This window comes from Notolepis coatsorum (assembly GCF_963971535.1).
Source record: "Notolepis coatsorum genome assembly, chromosome: 1".
Classification (NCBI taxonomy): Eukaryota; Metazoa; Chordata; class Actinopteri; order Aulopiformes; family Paralepididae; genus Notolepis; species Notolepis coatsorum.
In genome coordinates this window covers 79,722,840-79,740,617 of record NC_140165.1, presented here as the reverse complement: position 1 = coordinate 79,740,617, position 17,778 = coordinate 79,722,840, and the positions used below count along the sequence as shown (strand labels likewise).

The following is a 17,778-nucleotide window of genomic DNA, read 5'->3' as shown; positions in this document are numbered from 1 at the left end:
GAATGAGAACAGGACTGAAACAGAGGTATATAGGCTACTAGAATGAAAACAGGACTGAAACAGAGGTATAGAGGCTACTAGAATGAGAACAGGACTGAAACAGAGAGGTATAGAGGCTGCTAGAATGAGAACAGGACTGAAACAGAGGTATATAGGCTACTAGAATGAAAACAGGACTGAAACAGAGGTGTAGAGGCTACTAGAATGATAACAGGACTGAAACAGAGGTAGAGAGGCTGCTAGAATGAGAACAGGACTGAAACAGAGAGGTATAGAGGCTGCTAGAATGATAACAGGGCTGAAACAGAGGTGTATAGAGGCTACTAGAATGAGAACAGGACTGAAACAGAGGTATAGAGGCTGCTAGAATGAGAACAGAACTGAGCCAGAGAGGTGTAGAGGCTGCTAGAATGATAACAGGACTGAAACAGAGGTATAGAGGCTGCTAGAATGAGAACAGGACTGAAACAGAGAGGTATAGAGGCTGCTAGAATGATAACAGGACTGAGACAGAGAGGTATAGACTGCTAGAATGAGAACAGGACTCAAACAGAGAGGTATAGACTGCTAGAATGAGAACAGGACTGAAGCAGAGGTATATAGGCTACTAGAATGAAAACAGGACTTAAACAGAGAGGTATAGAGGCTGCTAGAATGAGAACAGGACTGAAACAGAGGTATATAGGCTGCTAGAATGAGAACAGGGCTGAAACAGAGAGGTATAGACTGCTAGAATGAGAACAGGACTGAAGCAGAGAGGTAGAGAGGCTGCTAGAATGATAACAGGGCTGAAACAGAGGTGTATAGAGGCTACTAGAATGAGAACAGGACTGAAACAGAGGTATAGAGGCTGCTAGAATGAGAACAGGACTGAGCCAGAGAGGTGTAGAGGCTACTAGAATGAGAACAGGACTGAGACAGAGAGGTATAGAGGGTGCTAGAATGAGAACAGGACTGAGACAGAGAGGTATAGAGGCTGCTACAATGAATCATCTGAGTGGTTTCTTCAGCAGAAATCTTCAAAGACATGCTAGGGGACCTCAAAGACCTATAATAACTATATTAACTATATCAGAGCTAAATCTCCTGTATGACAGACGGTAACATACGTGTCATGACGAACTGATGGACCTCCATCATCATCAGCGACAGGAAGCTGGGTCTGGGGGCGGAGTTAGAAGCCCCGCCTCTCACCTGGACTAGCACCTGTCATTATGATGGGATGAGAAGATTAGATTGTATGTACAGTAGGTCTCTACACAAATGAGTGAGTGAGTGAGTGAGTGAGTGAGTGAGTGAGTGAGTGAGTGAGTGAGTGAGTGAGTGAGTGAGTGAGTGAGTGTGAGTGAGTGAGTGAGTGAGTGAGTGAGTGAGTGAGTGAGTGAGTGAGTGAGTGAGTGAGTGAGTGAGTGAGTGAGCAAGCGGGTGAGAGAGAGAGAGTAAGTGAGTGAACAAATCAAGTGTCCACACAAACACACATGCCACACATTACATGGCTGCATGTACAACATAAGTCATAACTCATAGAGCACTCACTCCACCATGTCTTAGAGTGAGCTACCTGGAAGTACTCCTGTTGCAGTCCCCTGCCCTGTGGGTCCAGTATCTCCACCATCATGGGAATGTAGTCTGTGTAGACAGGTCCTGACGTGGAGAACAGTTTATACTTGATCCCCATGGCAACCAAGTCTCCACAGTCTGACCTGTGGAGGCCAGCGGCCTCCGAGTTCAATAGGCTGCCATATCTAAAGAGAGAGAGAGAGGGATGGATAGATGAAAGGATGGGTGGGTGGAACGTGGAAGGATGGACGGATGGATGGATGGATGGATGGATGGATGGATGGATGGATGGATGGATGGTGGATGGATGGATGGATGGATACATGGATGGATGGATGGATGGATGGATGGATGGATGGATGGATGGATGGAAGGATGGATGGATGGAAGGATGGATGGATGGAAGGATGGCTGGAAGGATGGATTTTCCGCACCTACTGCATGGAACAATCTCCAGTCTGATCTGAAGATTCAAAGCTTGATAACCCTGAATGCATTTAAGGTAGGGATGCTCGATATTGGCTTTTTTACCGATACCGATATACCGATATTGTCCAACTCTTAATTTCCGATACCGATATCAACCGATAGCGATATATGCAGGGTCCCCCCCCCCCCCCCCCCCCCCCCAAAAACGGAATAATTTCAGGTAATTAACATTACATATCTCTTGTTGTGGAATTAACACAACATTATGCATACTTTTGACAATAAATAAAATCAGAATTTGTTCTTACTTGCTTTCCTGGGCAAATAAAGGTTATAGAAATGTAAAAAGAAAAAATATATATATATATAATTTTTTTTTAAATTGAAAACCGATACCGATATTTTCCGATATCACATTTTAATGCCAATATCGGCTGATAATATCGGACATCCCTAATTTAAGGCTATGGTGAAGCCTATTGTAACCACGTTTTCTGTGTGCAGATGTTTTATCTGATCATTTTGTAACATTACTTTTATCTATAATGTCTATGTGTTTATTTTGTGAAACTTTGTGTTGCTGCTATTCTTGGCCAGGGCCCCGTTTCCCGTACCTGGTTCAACTAAGTCGATCAAGATGTCATTATCCAGATTCAGTTAACCCGATGTTTGAAGCCGGGATTTTCCTGTTCCTCGAAGGTGGATTCAGTCTCGTTAACTCAAGCCAGACTTGAGACCCAGGATAAGTGCGCGCGGCCGCTCCAGTTGAAAAGCCATCACGTATCGATAGCAGAGATCCTGATTCTCTAGCGGCATTGATTGATTAATTGATTTAAAACTTTATTAACATATTGCAGTACGGCTCAATCGCCTCGCCGACAAGTTAAATGCGTTATCTATAGGCTAATTTTAAGTCCCTCATTACCTCAATCAATCAGATTATATTTCTTTAAACTTGCCTGCTGGTTTGAATAATCAAATGAGATCTTGCTAGCGAAAATAATTAGTTAAACTGTTATACAAAATAACGATACGGCTCTCTTCCCATTGATTGATGTATGGTCGATCTTTTACTTATCTCCACTGTGGTGTAACGTGTTCTTCTATTGACTTTCACGCAGACGACCGGGGTTCGAAACCTAGTCTTTCCCTTCTTTTTGCGATGTAGGAATAATTCAATTTGGTGCACGTTGAGAGCTATATAAAGAATGACATCCTCAATGCATGTAGATTTATAATATTTTAACTTGAAACTAGGCTACTTTGGCGTATAATCATTAATATTATATTCCAAAAAATTATATTGGAAACACGGGGGTTTCGAACACCGGTCGCTGGGTTGGCAGGATTGAGCACTACCGCTGCGCCACTGTGCCAGATGGGATAAATTCATTGTTTATACATTAATGAACGAGACAAGATCCACAATCCACGCATAGACACTTCAATTTTATGCTTGAATGAAACACAATCCAGGCGCTCCATTAAACATCCACAGCGGAGAATATGAAAGGAATCAGAGCCAAACGAGCGATAGGTTACTTTCAATCATTAAAAATATCCCTGCGGGATTCACATTTGCAATGCTGCGCGTTGTTAAAATAACCACATAATGTGTACATCGCAACGAGCGAGCGCCACGGTATATATAACGTGCATTATTTAGGACAAAGTGAATTTAGTATCAGCATTTTGGGTCTATTTTACATTTCAAAAGCCCCCTCTGGAAGAATGGAGCACAAAAACGTAATTCAGAATGGTATAAAGCAGATCCTAGACTGTGGGAATAATTTCAGGAAACGCGCTGTCACTTTCTTTGCGGGGGCGTGGCTGTGCTTCATCCGGCTAACTTGAACTTAAACCCTGCTTTCGACCAGGCTCAAACTTTTGGATCTGTTGTCATGGTGATTTGGACAATCCAGGTACGGGGAACCGGAAAGTCCGGCTTAAGTCAGACTTAACCGAAAGTTATCCGGCTAACTCAGTTATCCAGGTACGGGGAACGGGGCCCAGGTGTCCCTTCTAAAAGAGATCCTGGATCTCAATTGGGACAAACCTTGTTAAATAAAGGCTAAATAAATCAGATGGATGGATGGATGGATGGATGATGGATGGATGGATGGATGGATGGATGGATGGGTGGATGATGGATGGATGGATGGATGGATGGATGGAAGGAAGGATGGAAGGATGGATGGCTGGATGGATGGAAGGATGGATGGATGGATGGATGGAAGGATGGATGGATGGATGATGGGTGAATGGATGGATGGATGATGGATGGATGGATGGAGGGTGGGTGGATGGATGGATGGAAGGATGGGTGGATGGATGGATGGATGGATGATGGATGGATGGATGGATGGATGGGTGGATGATGGGTGGATGGATGGATGGATGGATGGGTGGATGATGGGTGGATGGATGGATGGATGATGGATGATGGATGGATGGATGGGTGGATGGAAGGATGGAAGGATGGATGGGTGGATGATGGGTGGATGGATGGATGGATGATGGATGGATGGATGGATGGATGGATGGATGATGGATGGGTGGATGGATGGATGATGGGTGGGTGGATGGATGGATGGATGGAAGGATGGATGGATGGATGGATGGATGGAAGGATGGATGGATGGATGGATGGGTGGATGATGGATGGATGGATGGATGGATGGATGGGTGGATGGATGGATGGATGGATGGATGATGGATGGATGGATGATGGATGGATGGATGGATGGATGGATGGATGGATGGATGGAAGGATGGATGGATGGATGGGTGGATGATGGATGGATGGATGGAAGGATGGAAGGATGGAAGGATGGATGGAAGGATGGATGGATGGATGGATGGGTGGATGATGGGTGGGTGGGTGGATGGATGGATGGATGGATGGATGATGGATGGATGGATGGATGGATGGATGGATGGGTGGATGGATGGATGGATGGATGATGGATGGGTGGATGGATGGATGGATGGATGGGTGATGGGTGGGTGGATGGATCCCCTACCTTGGCAGGCCTCCCACCCCGACCAACAGTGTGATCTTACACCGGCCCGCAGCCACAAACGGAATCCCCAGACTCCGCCCATCGATGGCGTTGCTGAGGCCGTCGGCCTCGTTGACGACCAGCGGAGTGTTGGAGGAGGTGAGGACCCTGTGGGGGTTCTGCGTGACCTGGATGTCGAGGGTCAGAGGGAGAACCAGGGTGTCGGTCTGAGAGTCGTATCTCAGCTGGAGCCGTACCCTGTCTCCTGAACCCCACTGGGAGCCATAGTGGATGTAACGCACCTGCGGAAGGAGAAGAAGATATGGAAATATTATAGAAAACTAGATAAAAAGATATGGAAATATTATAGAAAACTAGATAAAAAGATATGTAAATATTATAGAAAACTAGATAAAAAGATATAGAAATATTATAGAAAACTAGATACAAATATATGGAAATATTATAGAAGACTAGATAAAAAGATATAGAAATATTATAGAAAACTAGATACAAATATATGTAAATATTATAGAAAACTAGATAAAAAGATATAGAAATATTATAGAAAACTAGATACAAATATATGGAAATATTATAGAAGACTAGATAAAAAGATATAGAAATATTATAGAAAACTAGATAAATATATAGAAATATTATAGAAAACTAGATAAAAAGATATAGAAATATTATAGAAAACTAGATACAATATGGAAATATTATAGAAGACTAGATAAAAATATATGGAAATATTATAGAAAACTAGATAAAAAATACATGGAAATATAGAAAACTAGATAAAAAGATATAGAAATATTATAGAAAACTAGATAAATATATAGAAATATTATAGAAAACTAGATAAAAAATATATGGAAATATTATAGAAAACTAGATACAAATATATGGAAATATTATAGAAGACTAGATAAAAAGATATAGAAATATTATAGAAAACTAGATAAATATATAGAAATATTATAGAAGACTAGATAAATATATAGACATAGAAAACTAGATAAATATATAGACATAGAAAACGAGATAAATATATAGACATGGAAAATGAGATAAAAATATATAGACGTATAGAAAACTAGATAAAAAGATATAGAAATATTATAGAAAAACTAGATAAAAAGATATAGAAATATTATAGAAAACAAGATAAATATATAGACGTATAGAAAACTAGATAAAAAGATATAACCTAACCCAGTTGTACAATAAAGACCAAGCATGGCTTTGTCAGTATTCCAATGTACAGCCCCACCCAACCCCACCCCACCTACCCAACCTCCTCCAATGTACAGTTTCCATGTCAAATGTATGTCAGTATTCCAATGTACAGTGTCCCCCCCCCCCACCTCCAATGTACAGCCCCACCCCACCTACCCAACCTCCCCCAATGCACAGTTTCTATGTCAAATGTATATACTATTCTTCTGGATTTTTTTAGTATCACAAACAGTACTGCATTTGAAAATCTGGTATGTCATAAATGTATAGATGTAGCAGTACTGTCTATCTGTATGTCATGTGTGTCATATGATGAATTGAAAATGGGGGACCCTGATGGAAACAAGACGAAAGTCTTTCTCAGGTCTGCATCCTCTTAACAATTGTATGTATCGAGCTGTACTGTACTGTACCCATTCTGCAATCTGTTAATAAACTTTTCAATCAATTCAATCAATCAATAAAAATATTATAGAAAAACTAGATAAAAATATATAGAAATATTATAGAAAAAATATATAGACATAGAAAACTAGATACATATCATATACACATCAAAACAAAATGGACACATTTCTTAATCAAATTATTCTCCCTAAACTTTCAGAGGATGACGCTAAACAGTTAGAAATACCGATCACACTAGAGGAACTCAAGATGGCCATAACCGCAATGAAAAGTGGTAAGGCTCCAGGAAGAGACGGTTTCCCATCAGAAATGTACCTTTCTTGTTGGGACATAATTGGCCCCTTATTACTAAATATGATCTTATACTCAGTCAAGGAGGGGAACTTCCATAAAACCGACAATATTGCACTCATAACAGTCCTCCTTAAAAAAGACAAAGACCCCAACGAGTGCGGTAGTTATAGACCTGTAAGCCTCCTCGGAACAGATATCAAACTGTACTCTAAGGTATTAGCCATCAGATTACAAAAGCATATGACGTCTTTAGTTCACCCGGACCAAACTGGCTTCATAGGAGGCCGCCTGATCACTGAGAACATAAGACGTATACTGCACGTACTTGATGCCGACAAAGAGGACACCATACCTAAGGCGATACTGTCCCTGGATGCTATGAAGGCCTTTGACAGGCTGGAATGGTCGTATCTGTGGGCAGTGCTAGAAAGGATGGGGTTAGGAAAAGGATTCATCGATATGATTAAAGTATTATACAAAGACCCATCGGCCATGATTATAACAGGCACAATCATCTCTGAAATATTTCCGGTATCACGCTCTGCCAGACAGGGTTGTCCTCTTAGTCCCGGTCTGTTCAATCTATCATTAGAGCCGTTAGCACAATATATAAGACAATCCCAATCCATAGAACCTATCGTAATCAAGGACACACAACAAAAAATTTGTTTATATGCGGACGATGTAATATTGTTCATGAAAAACCCCAACACCACATTGCCTCATCTGCTCAAGTTGATTGAGGACTTTGGTGATTTATCGGGATTTAAGATAAATTGGCCGAAGTCGGCTTTCCTTCCACTTAACACCCCTGCAAAAAAAGATACAACCCTCCCAGGACAGATACCGATGGTAAAACATTTCAGATGCTTGGGAGTGGAAATATTCCCTACCATAAGACAAACGGTGAAGCACAACTACACAAAAATCCAAAACAAAATCAAAGACGACCTTGATAGATGGGCAAAACTTAAGAACACAGTACAAGCACGGATATCAATAGTTAAGATGGATGTACTACCTAAAATCAACTTCTTCTGTTCAATGCTACCGTTACCCCCTCCAGAGGGTTACTGGAAAAGATTACACTCCTCCACATACAAATTTATTTGGAATAACAAACCACCACGTATAAAAAGATCCACCGCACAGAGAAATAAAGCAGATGGTGGCATGGCATTTCCAGATTTTTTCCTATATTTTAAGGCGTACTCATTAAGTCCATTGACAACATGGTTTGACTCCCAAGCATTAGCATCTTGGAGGAAAATAGAAGAAAACATAGTAGCCCCACATAGACTGAAGGACATAGCATACACAAAACTACCAATCAAGCACTGTGAACGAAAATTTGGCCCCATAATTACTCATGCGATCCGGATATGGCGTGAATCACAAAAAAAAAATCCTAACCCACAAGAATGGCACAACCATACTCCCTTATTCAATAACAATGCTCTCTTAATTGGAAAACGACCTATAAGATTCCCTATATGGGAAGAGCAAGGCATACACTCATTAGGGGATATTTTTAACAAACAGGGTTTTTGTAGTGATAAAGAAATACGCAAAAAATTTAATCTCACCAAGTCCACATGGCTTTTTCACAAACAGTTAGAGCTATGTTTGAAGTCTCACGGTGTTCCATTAGACAGACCAATTGAACACCACAGATACCACAAATTCTTCTACTCAAGAGAGACATCGAGAGGTTTTGTTTCAGAATTTTATCATCAATTACTAACGTCCTCGTATGAAACCCTCCAACTTGACTCTGTCTGGAGGAGGGATATACCAGACCTGGAAAATGACTTTGATTGGCAAGGAGCCTGGGCAAATGTCCGACTTACATCAAGGAACCCGGATCATCAACAAATCAATCTTAACTATATTCACAGGACATACTTGACTCCTATAAGACTGTGCCGAATGGGGCTCAAACAAGATTCCAAATGCACCCAATGTACAAATGGGGACGAAGGGACATTTATGCACATGTATTGGGACTGCTCACCAGTTAAGGCATTCTGGAAAGATGTGACCCAACAAATATCAAAACTCGTATCTTGGAATATACCTGTACACCCCTCGGTATTGCTGTTGAATGATGTTTTTGAGTTTGCAGTGAATCCACAGCTAAAGAGATTGGTTTTATCGGGTATCACAGTAGCCAAAAAGCTGATCGCATCACGCTGGTTTCAACCGGAAAAAATGTGCCGTAAAGTTTGGTTTCTTACATATCTCGATGTAATTTACCATGAAATATCTACAGCAAGAATTCTGGGTCTCAATGAATCCAAAATGTCAATGTGGTTAGAAGTGGTGGAGAGAATAAAAGCTAGCTTATAATGGTAGTGTCTGGTTAGGTGCGAGGGATAGTGGAGGTACTTCTCAAGGTGGGGTCCGGGAGGGGGGGGTTCGAGCTGAGCATATGTATGTAGGGTTTTTTTTTTAGATAACAGGTATTATGGGTATATCTTATATAAAACAACTAACCAAAAGGTGATCCCATTGGATGTGCCCTGACAATTAATGCTTGTATATCTTATCGTGTGTTGTCATGTTTGTTTATATGTTTGTTTTAAAAAAGAATAAAAAAATAAAATACAAGAAAACTAGATACATATATAGACATATAGAAAATGAGATAAAAATATATAGAAATATTGAAAATGAGATAAAAATATATGGAAATATAGAAAACGAGATAAAAAGATATATAGATATTATAGAAAACTAGATAAAAAGTTATATAAATATTATGGAAAACTAGATAAAAAGATTTGTAGTCCAATTTGTGTTGTGCCACGCCCACTTTTAGCATTTGTAGCACCTCGATTTGTTGTGTTCCTGGGCTGGTAGTTATGTGGACATGCACTGCAAATCTGGTGATGATTGGCCAAAGGGTTGTTGACTTACATCTATTTATGTGCTGAGCCACGCCTTCTTGAAGTTCATTGGTTAATATCTTCAGAACTAAAAAAGCTATAAGCACACTTTTGATGAGCTTGATCCAATAATCATCCATAGCAAATCTGGTCACAATTGGATTTACGGTTTAGGAGCAGACATATAAAATGTGTTCTACATAAAATACAAGATGGTGGAAAATCGAATATGGTGGACTTTATGAGTCCTTGAGGCAAATCCGTAGAGGGCATAGAGACGGATGTGAAACATGTCCTGCAGGTTTTGTAATGTTTGGACAAAAAAAACACTTTTGATTTATAGTCCGATTTGTGTTATGCTACATACATTTTGTACATTTGTAGTTCCCCCTAGTGGTTGAAAAATCCAATATTAGATGTTATGGGTCCTTGAGGCAATTTGTAGAGGACACACAGGTGGATGTCTCTACCAAGTTTTGTGTAAATCGGACACATGGCATAGAAGTAATTTTATCTTCCATGATAGCACCCCCATCCAGCCAACGGGGGTCATCTTTCTTGGAGAGCATTTACACACAACTTCCAATATATGGGTCAAATTTAATGTTGCTACCATTTCCCATCTCACAGGAATTTTCTTCAAGAAAAAAAAAAAATAATTTCACACAAAAGCACTTCGTGCTTGAAACCCTAAATATAGATATTATAGAAAACGAAAAAGAGAAGGTACCGCCCTAGTCCCATTATGGTCCTAAAATAGTCCTCTTAGTTGTCCTATTAGTCCCATCATAGTATTTCTATGGTCCTGCTATAGTCGTCCTCTTTATAGTCTCTTTATAGTCCTGCTATAGTCTCTTTATAGTCTCTTTATAGTCTCTTTATAGTCTCTTTATGGTCCTGTTATAGTCTCTTTATAGTCTCTTTATAGTCCTGTCATAGTCTCTTTATAGTCTCTTTATAGTCCTGTTATAGTCTCTTTATAGTCTCTTTATAATCTCTTTATAGTCCTATTATAGTCTCTTTATAGTCTCTTTATAGTCCTGTCATAGTCTCTTTATAGTCTCTTTATAGTCTCTTTATAGTCTCTTTATAGTCTCTTTATGGTCTCTTTATAGTATCTTTATAGTCTCTTTATAGTCTCTCTATAGTCCCTTTATAGTCTCTTTATGGTCTCTTTATAGTCATGTTATAGTCTCTTTATAGCCTCTTTATAGTCTCTTTATAGTCCTGTTATAGTCTCTTTATAGTCTCTTTATGGTCCTGTTATAGTCTCTTTATAGTCTCTTTATAGTCCTGTCATAGTCTCTTTATAGTCTCTTTATAGTCCTGTTATAGTCTCTTTATAGTCTCTTTATAATCTCTTTATAGTCCTATTATAGTCTCTTTATAGTCTCTTTATAGTCCTGTCATAGTCTCTTTATAGTCTCTTTATAGTCCTGTCATAGTCTCTTTATAGTCTCTTTATAGTCTCTTTATAGTCTCTTTATAGTCTCTTTATGGTCTCTTTATAGTCTCTTTATAGTCTCTTTATAGTCTCTCTATAGTCCCTTTATAGTCTCTTTATGGTCTCTCTATAGTCTCTTTATAGTCTCTTTATAGCCTCTTTATAGTCTCTTTATAGTCCTGCTATAGTCTCTTTATAGTCTCTTTATGGTCTCTGTATAGTCTCGTTATAGTCTCTTTATAGTCTCTTTATAGTCTCTCTATAGTCTCTTTATAGTCCTGTTATAGTCTCTTTATAGTCTCTTTATGGTCTCTTTATAGTCTCGTTATAGTCTCTTTATAGTCTCTCTATAGTCTCTTTATAGTCCTGCTATAGTCTCTTTATAATCTCTTTATCGTCTCTTTATAATCTCTTTATGGTCTCTTTATAGTCTCTTTATAGTCTCTGTATAGTCTCTCTATAGTCACTCTATAGATTCTATAGTCTCTTTATAGTCTTTTTATAGTCTCTTTATAGTCTCTCTATAGTCTCTCTATAGTCTCTTTATAGTTTCTTTATAGTCTCTTTATAGTCTCTTTATAGTCTCTTTATGGTCTCTTTATAGTCTCTTTATGGTCTCTTTATAGTCTCTTTATAGTCTCTTTATGGTCTCTTTATAGTCTCTTTATAGTCCTGTTATAGTCTCTTTATAGTCTCTTTATAGTCTCTCTATAGTCTCTTTATGGTCTCTTTATAGTCCTGTTATGGTCTCTTTATGGTCCTGTTATAGTCTCTTTATAGTCTCTTTATAGTCCTGCCATAGTCTCTTTATAGTCTCTTTATAGTCCTGTTATAGTCTCTTTATAGTCCTGTTATAGTCTCTTTATAGTCTCTTTATAATCTCTTTATAGTCCTATTATAGTCTCTTTATAGTCTCTTTATAGTCCTGTCATAGTCTCTTTATAGTCTCTTTATAGTGTCTTTATAGTCTCTTTATAGTCTCTTTATGGTCTATTTATAGTCTCTTTATAGTCTCTTTATAGTCTCTCTATAGTCTCTTTATAGTCCTGTTATAGTCTCTTTATGGTCTCTTTATAATCTCTTTATAGTCTCTTTATAGTCCTGCTATTGTGAGGTTTTGTCCGCTGCTCACCAACTTTCTCTGTCTTCTTTAAGCCTACTGTTAGGAATTCCCTACTCACTCTCTCTAGCCCCCACCCTCTCGTTCTTTACTCTCGTTTACTCTCAGTGGCCACACCTGGACTATTATCAATTACCTCTCGCACCTGTGGTGGCAGGCTAATTAGTTCCCCTGTGGGCTTTAAATACCAGGGCTCTTCCCCTCGTTTCGGCGTGGGGTCGTGTTGTATTCATGCTGAGTCATATTCTCTAACATCTAGACTCTTTCGGGAGATCCTCTGGTCTACCAATGCTGTATATGGATTTCTCCAGCCTTGAGATGTTTTGCTCCAGCCTTCGTCTGCTGTCGCCGTAGCCTGTGGAGGAGACTGTTCTGCGCTCCCTGTAACTTCCACGGGAGGCACCCCAGCGTTCCACTGCAGACCCCAGCGCAGCTGTTCGTCCTGACGCACATCTAGACCAACGCGCATCTTCCGGACCCTCAGGCTTGGCACGCTCTCCAGTCACCAGCGCGCAACGCGCATCTGCAAGGGCTTGGCACGCTCTCCAGTCACCAGCGCGCAACGCGCATCTTCAAGGGCTTGGCACGCTCTCCAGTCTCCAGCGCGCAACGCGCATCTTCAAGGGCTTGGCACGCTCTCCAGTCTCCAGCGCGCAACGCGCATCTTCAAGGGCTTGGCACGCTCTCCAGTCTCCAGCGCGCAACGCGCATCTTCCAAAGATCCTTGTGCTTGGCACACTCCTCCTCGCAGACGCACCCCGATGCGTCTCTCGGTTCCGACGCGCACACCAAGGTGTGGCGCGCCACTCTGTTCCTCGGCTCCGACAGCGGCTACCCGGTGGACGACACCCTCGCCACCGCCGCTGTTCCAGCACTCTGTTCCTCGGCTCCGACAGCGGCTACCCGGTGGACGACACCCTCGCCACCGCCACTGTTCCAGCACTCTGTTCCTCGGCTCCGACAGCGGCTACCCGGTGGACGACACCCTCGCCACCGCCACTGTTCCAGCACTCTGTTCCTCGGCTCCGACAGCGGCTACCCGGTGGACGACACCCTCGCCACCGCCACTGTTCCAGCACTCTGTTCCTCGGCTCCGACAGCGGCTACCCGGTGGACGACACCCTCGCCACCGCCGCTGTTCCAGCACTCTGTTCCTCGGCTCCGACAGCGGCTACCCGGTGGACGACACCCTCGCCACCGCCACTGTTCCAGCACTCTGTTCCTCGGCTCGGACAGCCAGCCACCCGGTGGCGATGCCCTCGCCCCGCTGCTGTCCCTGTACCATTACGCATACGCCTGGGTGAGTTTTGATTGTGATGTCACTCACCCAGCGTAATGCTTCTTGCCCCCGTTCCCGCTGCTGTTTCCTGTACCATTACGCATACGCCTGGGTGAGTTTTGATTGTGATGTCACTCACCCAGCGTAATGCTTCTTGCCCCCGTTCCCGCTGCTGTCCCTGTACCATTACGCATACGCCTGGGTGAGTTTTGATTGTGATGTCACTCACCCAGCGTAATGCTTCTTGCCCCCGTTCCCGCTGCTGTTTCCTGTACCATTACGCATACGCCTGGGTGAGTTTTGATTGTGATGTCACTCACCCAGCGTAATGCTTCTTGCCCCCGTTCCCGCTGCTGTTCCTGTACCATTACGCATACGCCTGGGTGAGTTTTGATTGTGTTGTCACTCACCCAGCGTATTGCCTCCGTTAGTTCTCACTTAGTTAGTAGTTTGGACATTTCATCTCCCACTCTGTTTTTGTTCTCACTTAGATAGTATTTTTGGACATTACATCTCCCCCTGTGTGTTTGTCACACGAAGATATTATTACTTTGTTTTCTTTGTTTATTTGGACTGTTCTGCATCTGCTCTGTTTGTTCCCTTTTGAATATTAACCCTCTCCTCTGTTCTGCAGAGCGGCCCAGATGTTTTCCCACCAGTCCCCAGTTCCTCCCTGTCCCCAGCCCGCCTCCGCGGGTCTCTGTCCCCAGTTCCTCCCTGTTCCCCAGCCCGCCTCCGCGGGCCTCAGTCCCCTCTGTCCCTAGTTCTCCCCTTTCTAGTTCCACCTAGTTCCTGGTCCCAAGTTCTCCCCTTCTAGTTCCACCTAGTTCCTTGTCCCTAGTTCTCCTAGTCCCCGTTTCTCCTGTTCCCTAGCTCTCCTTGTCCCGATCTTCTCCTAGTCTCTAGTTCCTGTGTTCCTTTAACCTTCCCCTAGCGTTCCTTTAATGTTTCCCCTAGCGTTCATTAACCTTCCCTTAGTGTTCCCTTTTCCTGCCCGCCTCTTAAAGGCACCTAGTTTTTCCCCTCTTGTTATATTCCTGTATTTGTGTTCTCCCTTAAAGGGACAGTGCCCTTTTTCCCTGTCTCTCAATAAATATCTGTTTCTTGGCAAACCATCATACCTGTCTTGTGTTGTGCGATTGGGGTCGGTTACAAACCATAACAGCTATAGTCTCTTTATAGTCCTGCTATAGTCTCTTTATAGTCTCTCTATAGTCTCTTTATAGTCCTGTTATAGTTTATTGTTTATTGTTTAAAAAGGATCCCCATTAGCTGTCACCTAAGTGGCGAGCTAGTCTTCCTGGGGTCCACATAGAAAGACAACACAAAACACAAAACATAACAACATAAGATACATATGACAATCACAATTAACAATGATAATCTAAAAACAGTAAAACATTGTAGACATCATTATCTAAAAACATTGTAACATTGTCTAAAAACAGTAAAACATTGTAGACATCATTATCAACATCATAATATTTTGCTCACATATTTAAGTAGTGCATTCTCAGGTGGTATTTGAAAGACACTTTACTATTCAATTTACTTATGTTCAGTGGGCAGTTATTCCAATGATTGATGGCACGATAAACAACAGTCCTCTTTAAAGCATTTGATTTTGGACGTGGTAACATAATCTGTCCATCATCAGCTGACCTAGTAAAATAAGAATGAACCTGACTGCATCTGACAATTTGTTTGTATAAGAAAACAGGTTGAGACGAAAAGACAGTGTTCCTGAAAAATTTAACTGTGTTGAAAACCAGCCTATTCTCTACCGTTAACCATGAGAGTTGCCGGTGCATAGTGATGGTGTTTGTTCTCATGGAACAATGTAAAACTAACCTTGCAGCTCTGTTCTGGGCAGTTTGCAATTTCTTTAGTTGACCTTTGGATGCAGAGGACCATACTGGTGCACAATAATCTAGGTGACATAAAATTAAAGATTTCGCCACCTGTCCCACAATATATGTAGGGACATAAGAAAGACATTTCCTCACCATGGAGATACCACTCCCCATCTTCTTCACTATGGTATCAATGTGTTCTGCCCATGACAGCTGGCTATCAATTATTATGCCCAGTAATTTTACTTTATTTACCTGTTCTATGGGTTCATCAGACACATTCAAACTCATTTTTGGTATTGATGACAATTTATGACTCGAACCCAAGATAATTGATTTGGTTTTTGAGATGGTCTCTTTATAGTCTCTTTATAGTCTCTCTATAGTCTCTTTATGGTCTCTTTATAGTCTCGTTATAGTCTCTTTATCGTCTCTTTATAGTCTCTTTATAGTCTCTTTATAGTCTCTTTATAGTCTCTTTATGGTCCTGTTATAGTCTCTTTATAGTCTCTTTATAGTCTCTTTATAGTCTCTTTATGGTCTCTTTATAGTCTCTTTATAGTCTCTTTATAGTCCTGTTATAGTCTCTTTATAGTCTCTCTATAGTCTCTTTATAGTCTCTTTATAGTCTCTCTATAGTCTCACTATAGTCTCTCTATAGAGTCTATAGTCTCTTTATAGCCTCTTTATAGTCTCTTTATAGTCTCTCTATAGTCTCTTTATAGTCTCTCTATAGTCTCACTATAGTCTCTCTATAGAGTCTATAGTCTCTTTATAGCCTCTTTATAGTCTCTTTATAGTCTCTCTATAGTCTCTTTATAGTCTCTCTATAGTCTCTCTATAGTCTCTTTATGGTCTCTTTATAGTCCTGTTATAGTCTCTTTATAGTCTCTCTATAGTCTCTTTATAGTCTCTTTATAGTCTCATTATAGTCTCTTTATGGTATCTTTATAGTCTCTTTATAGTCTCTTTATAGTCTCTTTATCGTCTCTTTATAATCTCTTTATCGTCTCTTTATAGTCTCTCTATAGTCTCTTTATAGTCTCTTTATGGTATCTTTATAGTCTCTTTATAGTCTCTTTATAGTCTCTCTATAGTCTCTTTATAGTCCTGCTATAGTCTCTTTATAGTCTCTTTATAGTCTCTTTATAGTCTCTTTATCGTCTCTTTATCGTCTCTTTATAGTCTCTTTATAGTCTCTTTATCGTCTCTTTATCGTCTCTTTATAGTCTCTTTATAGTCTCTTTATAGTCTCTTTATCATCTCTTTATAGTCTCTTTATGGTCTCTTTAGAGTATCTTTATAGTCTCTCTATAGTCTCTTTATCGTCTCTTTATAGTCTCTTTATAGTCTCTTTATGGTCTTTTTAGAGTATCTTTATAGTCTCTCTATAGTCTCTTTATCGTCTCTTTATAGTCTCTTTATAGTCTCTTTATAGTCTCTTTATGGTATCTTTATAGTCTCTTTATAGTCTCTTTATACTCTCTTTATAGTCTCTTTATAGTCTCTTTATAGTCTCTTTATAGTATCTTTATCGTCTCTTTATAGTCTCTTTATGGTCTCTTTAGAGTATCTTTATAGTCTCTTTATAGTCTCTTTATAGTCTCTTTATAGTCTCTCTATAGTCTCTTTATAGTCTCTTTATGGTATCTTTATAGTCTCTTTATAGTCTCTTTATAGTCTATCTATAGTCTCTTTATAGTCTCTCTATAGTCTCTTTATAGTGTCTTTATGGTCTCTCTATAGTTTCTTTATAGTCTCTTTATAGTCTCTCTATAGTCTCTTTATAGTCTCTTTATAGTCTCTTTATAGTCTCTTTATAGTCTCTTTATGGTCTCTTTAGAGTATCTTTATAGTCTCTTTATAGTCTCTTTATAGTCTCTTTATAGAGTCTATAGTCTCTTTATATTCTCTTTATAGTCTCTTTATAGTCTCTTTATAGTCTCTCTATAGTCTCTTTATAGTCTCTTTATAGTCTCTTTATAGTCTCTCTATAGTCTCTTTATAGTCTCTTTATAGTCTCTCTATAGTCTCTCTATAGAGTCTATAGTCTCTTTATAGTCTCTTTATAGTCTCTCTATAGAGTCTATAGTCTCTTTATAGTCTCTTTATAGTCTCTCTATAGTCTCTTTATAGTCTCTTTATAGTCTCTTTATAGTCTCTTTATGGTCTCTTTAGAGTATCTTTATAGTCTCTTTATAGTCTCTTTATAGTCTCTTTATAGAGTCTATAGTCTCTTTATAGTCTCTTTATAGTCTC

The 17,778-nt window shown here is 40.2% G+C and overlaps 1 protein-coding gene across 1 annotated transcript in view; it reads right to left on the bottom strand.

The window, feature by feature from the left end:
* Positions 1–17,778, bottom strand: part of LOC311239054 (FRAS1-related extracellular matrix protein 3-like) — a gene marked incomplete at both ends in the record, with an annotated part of 63,464 nt that overhangs the window by 29,517 nt on the left and 16,169 nt on the right. The window contains 3 exons of the mRNA XM_084327281.1: positions 1,110–1,206; positions 1,562–1,745; positions 5,013–5,293. Coding sequence (XP_084183407.1) covers positions 1,110–1,206; positions 1,562–1,745; positions 5,013–5,293 — 562 coding nt within the window. The remainder of the gene's footprint in view (positions 1–1,109; positions 1,207–1,561; positions 1,746–5,012; positions 5,294–17,778) is intronic.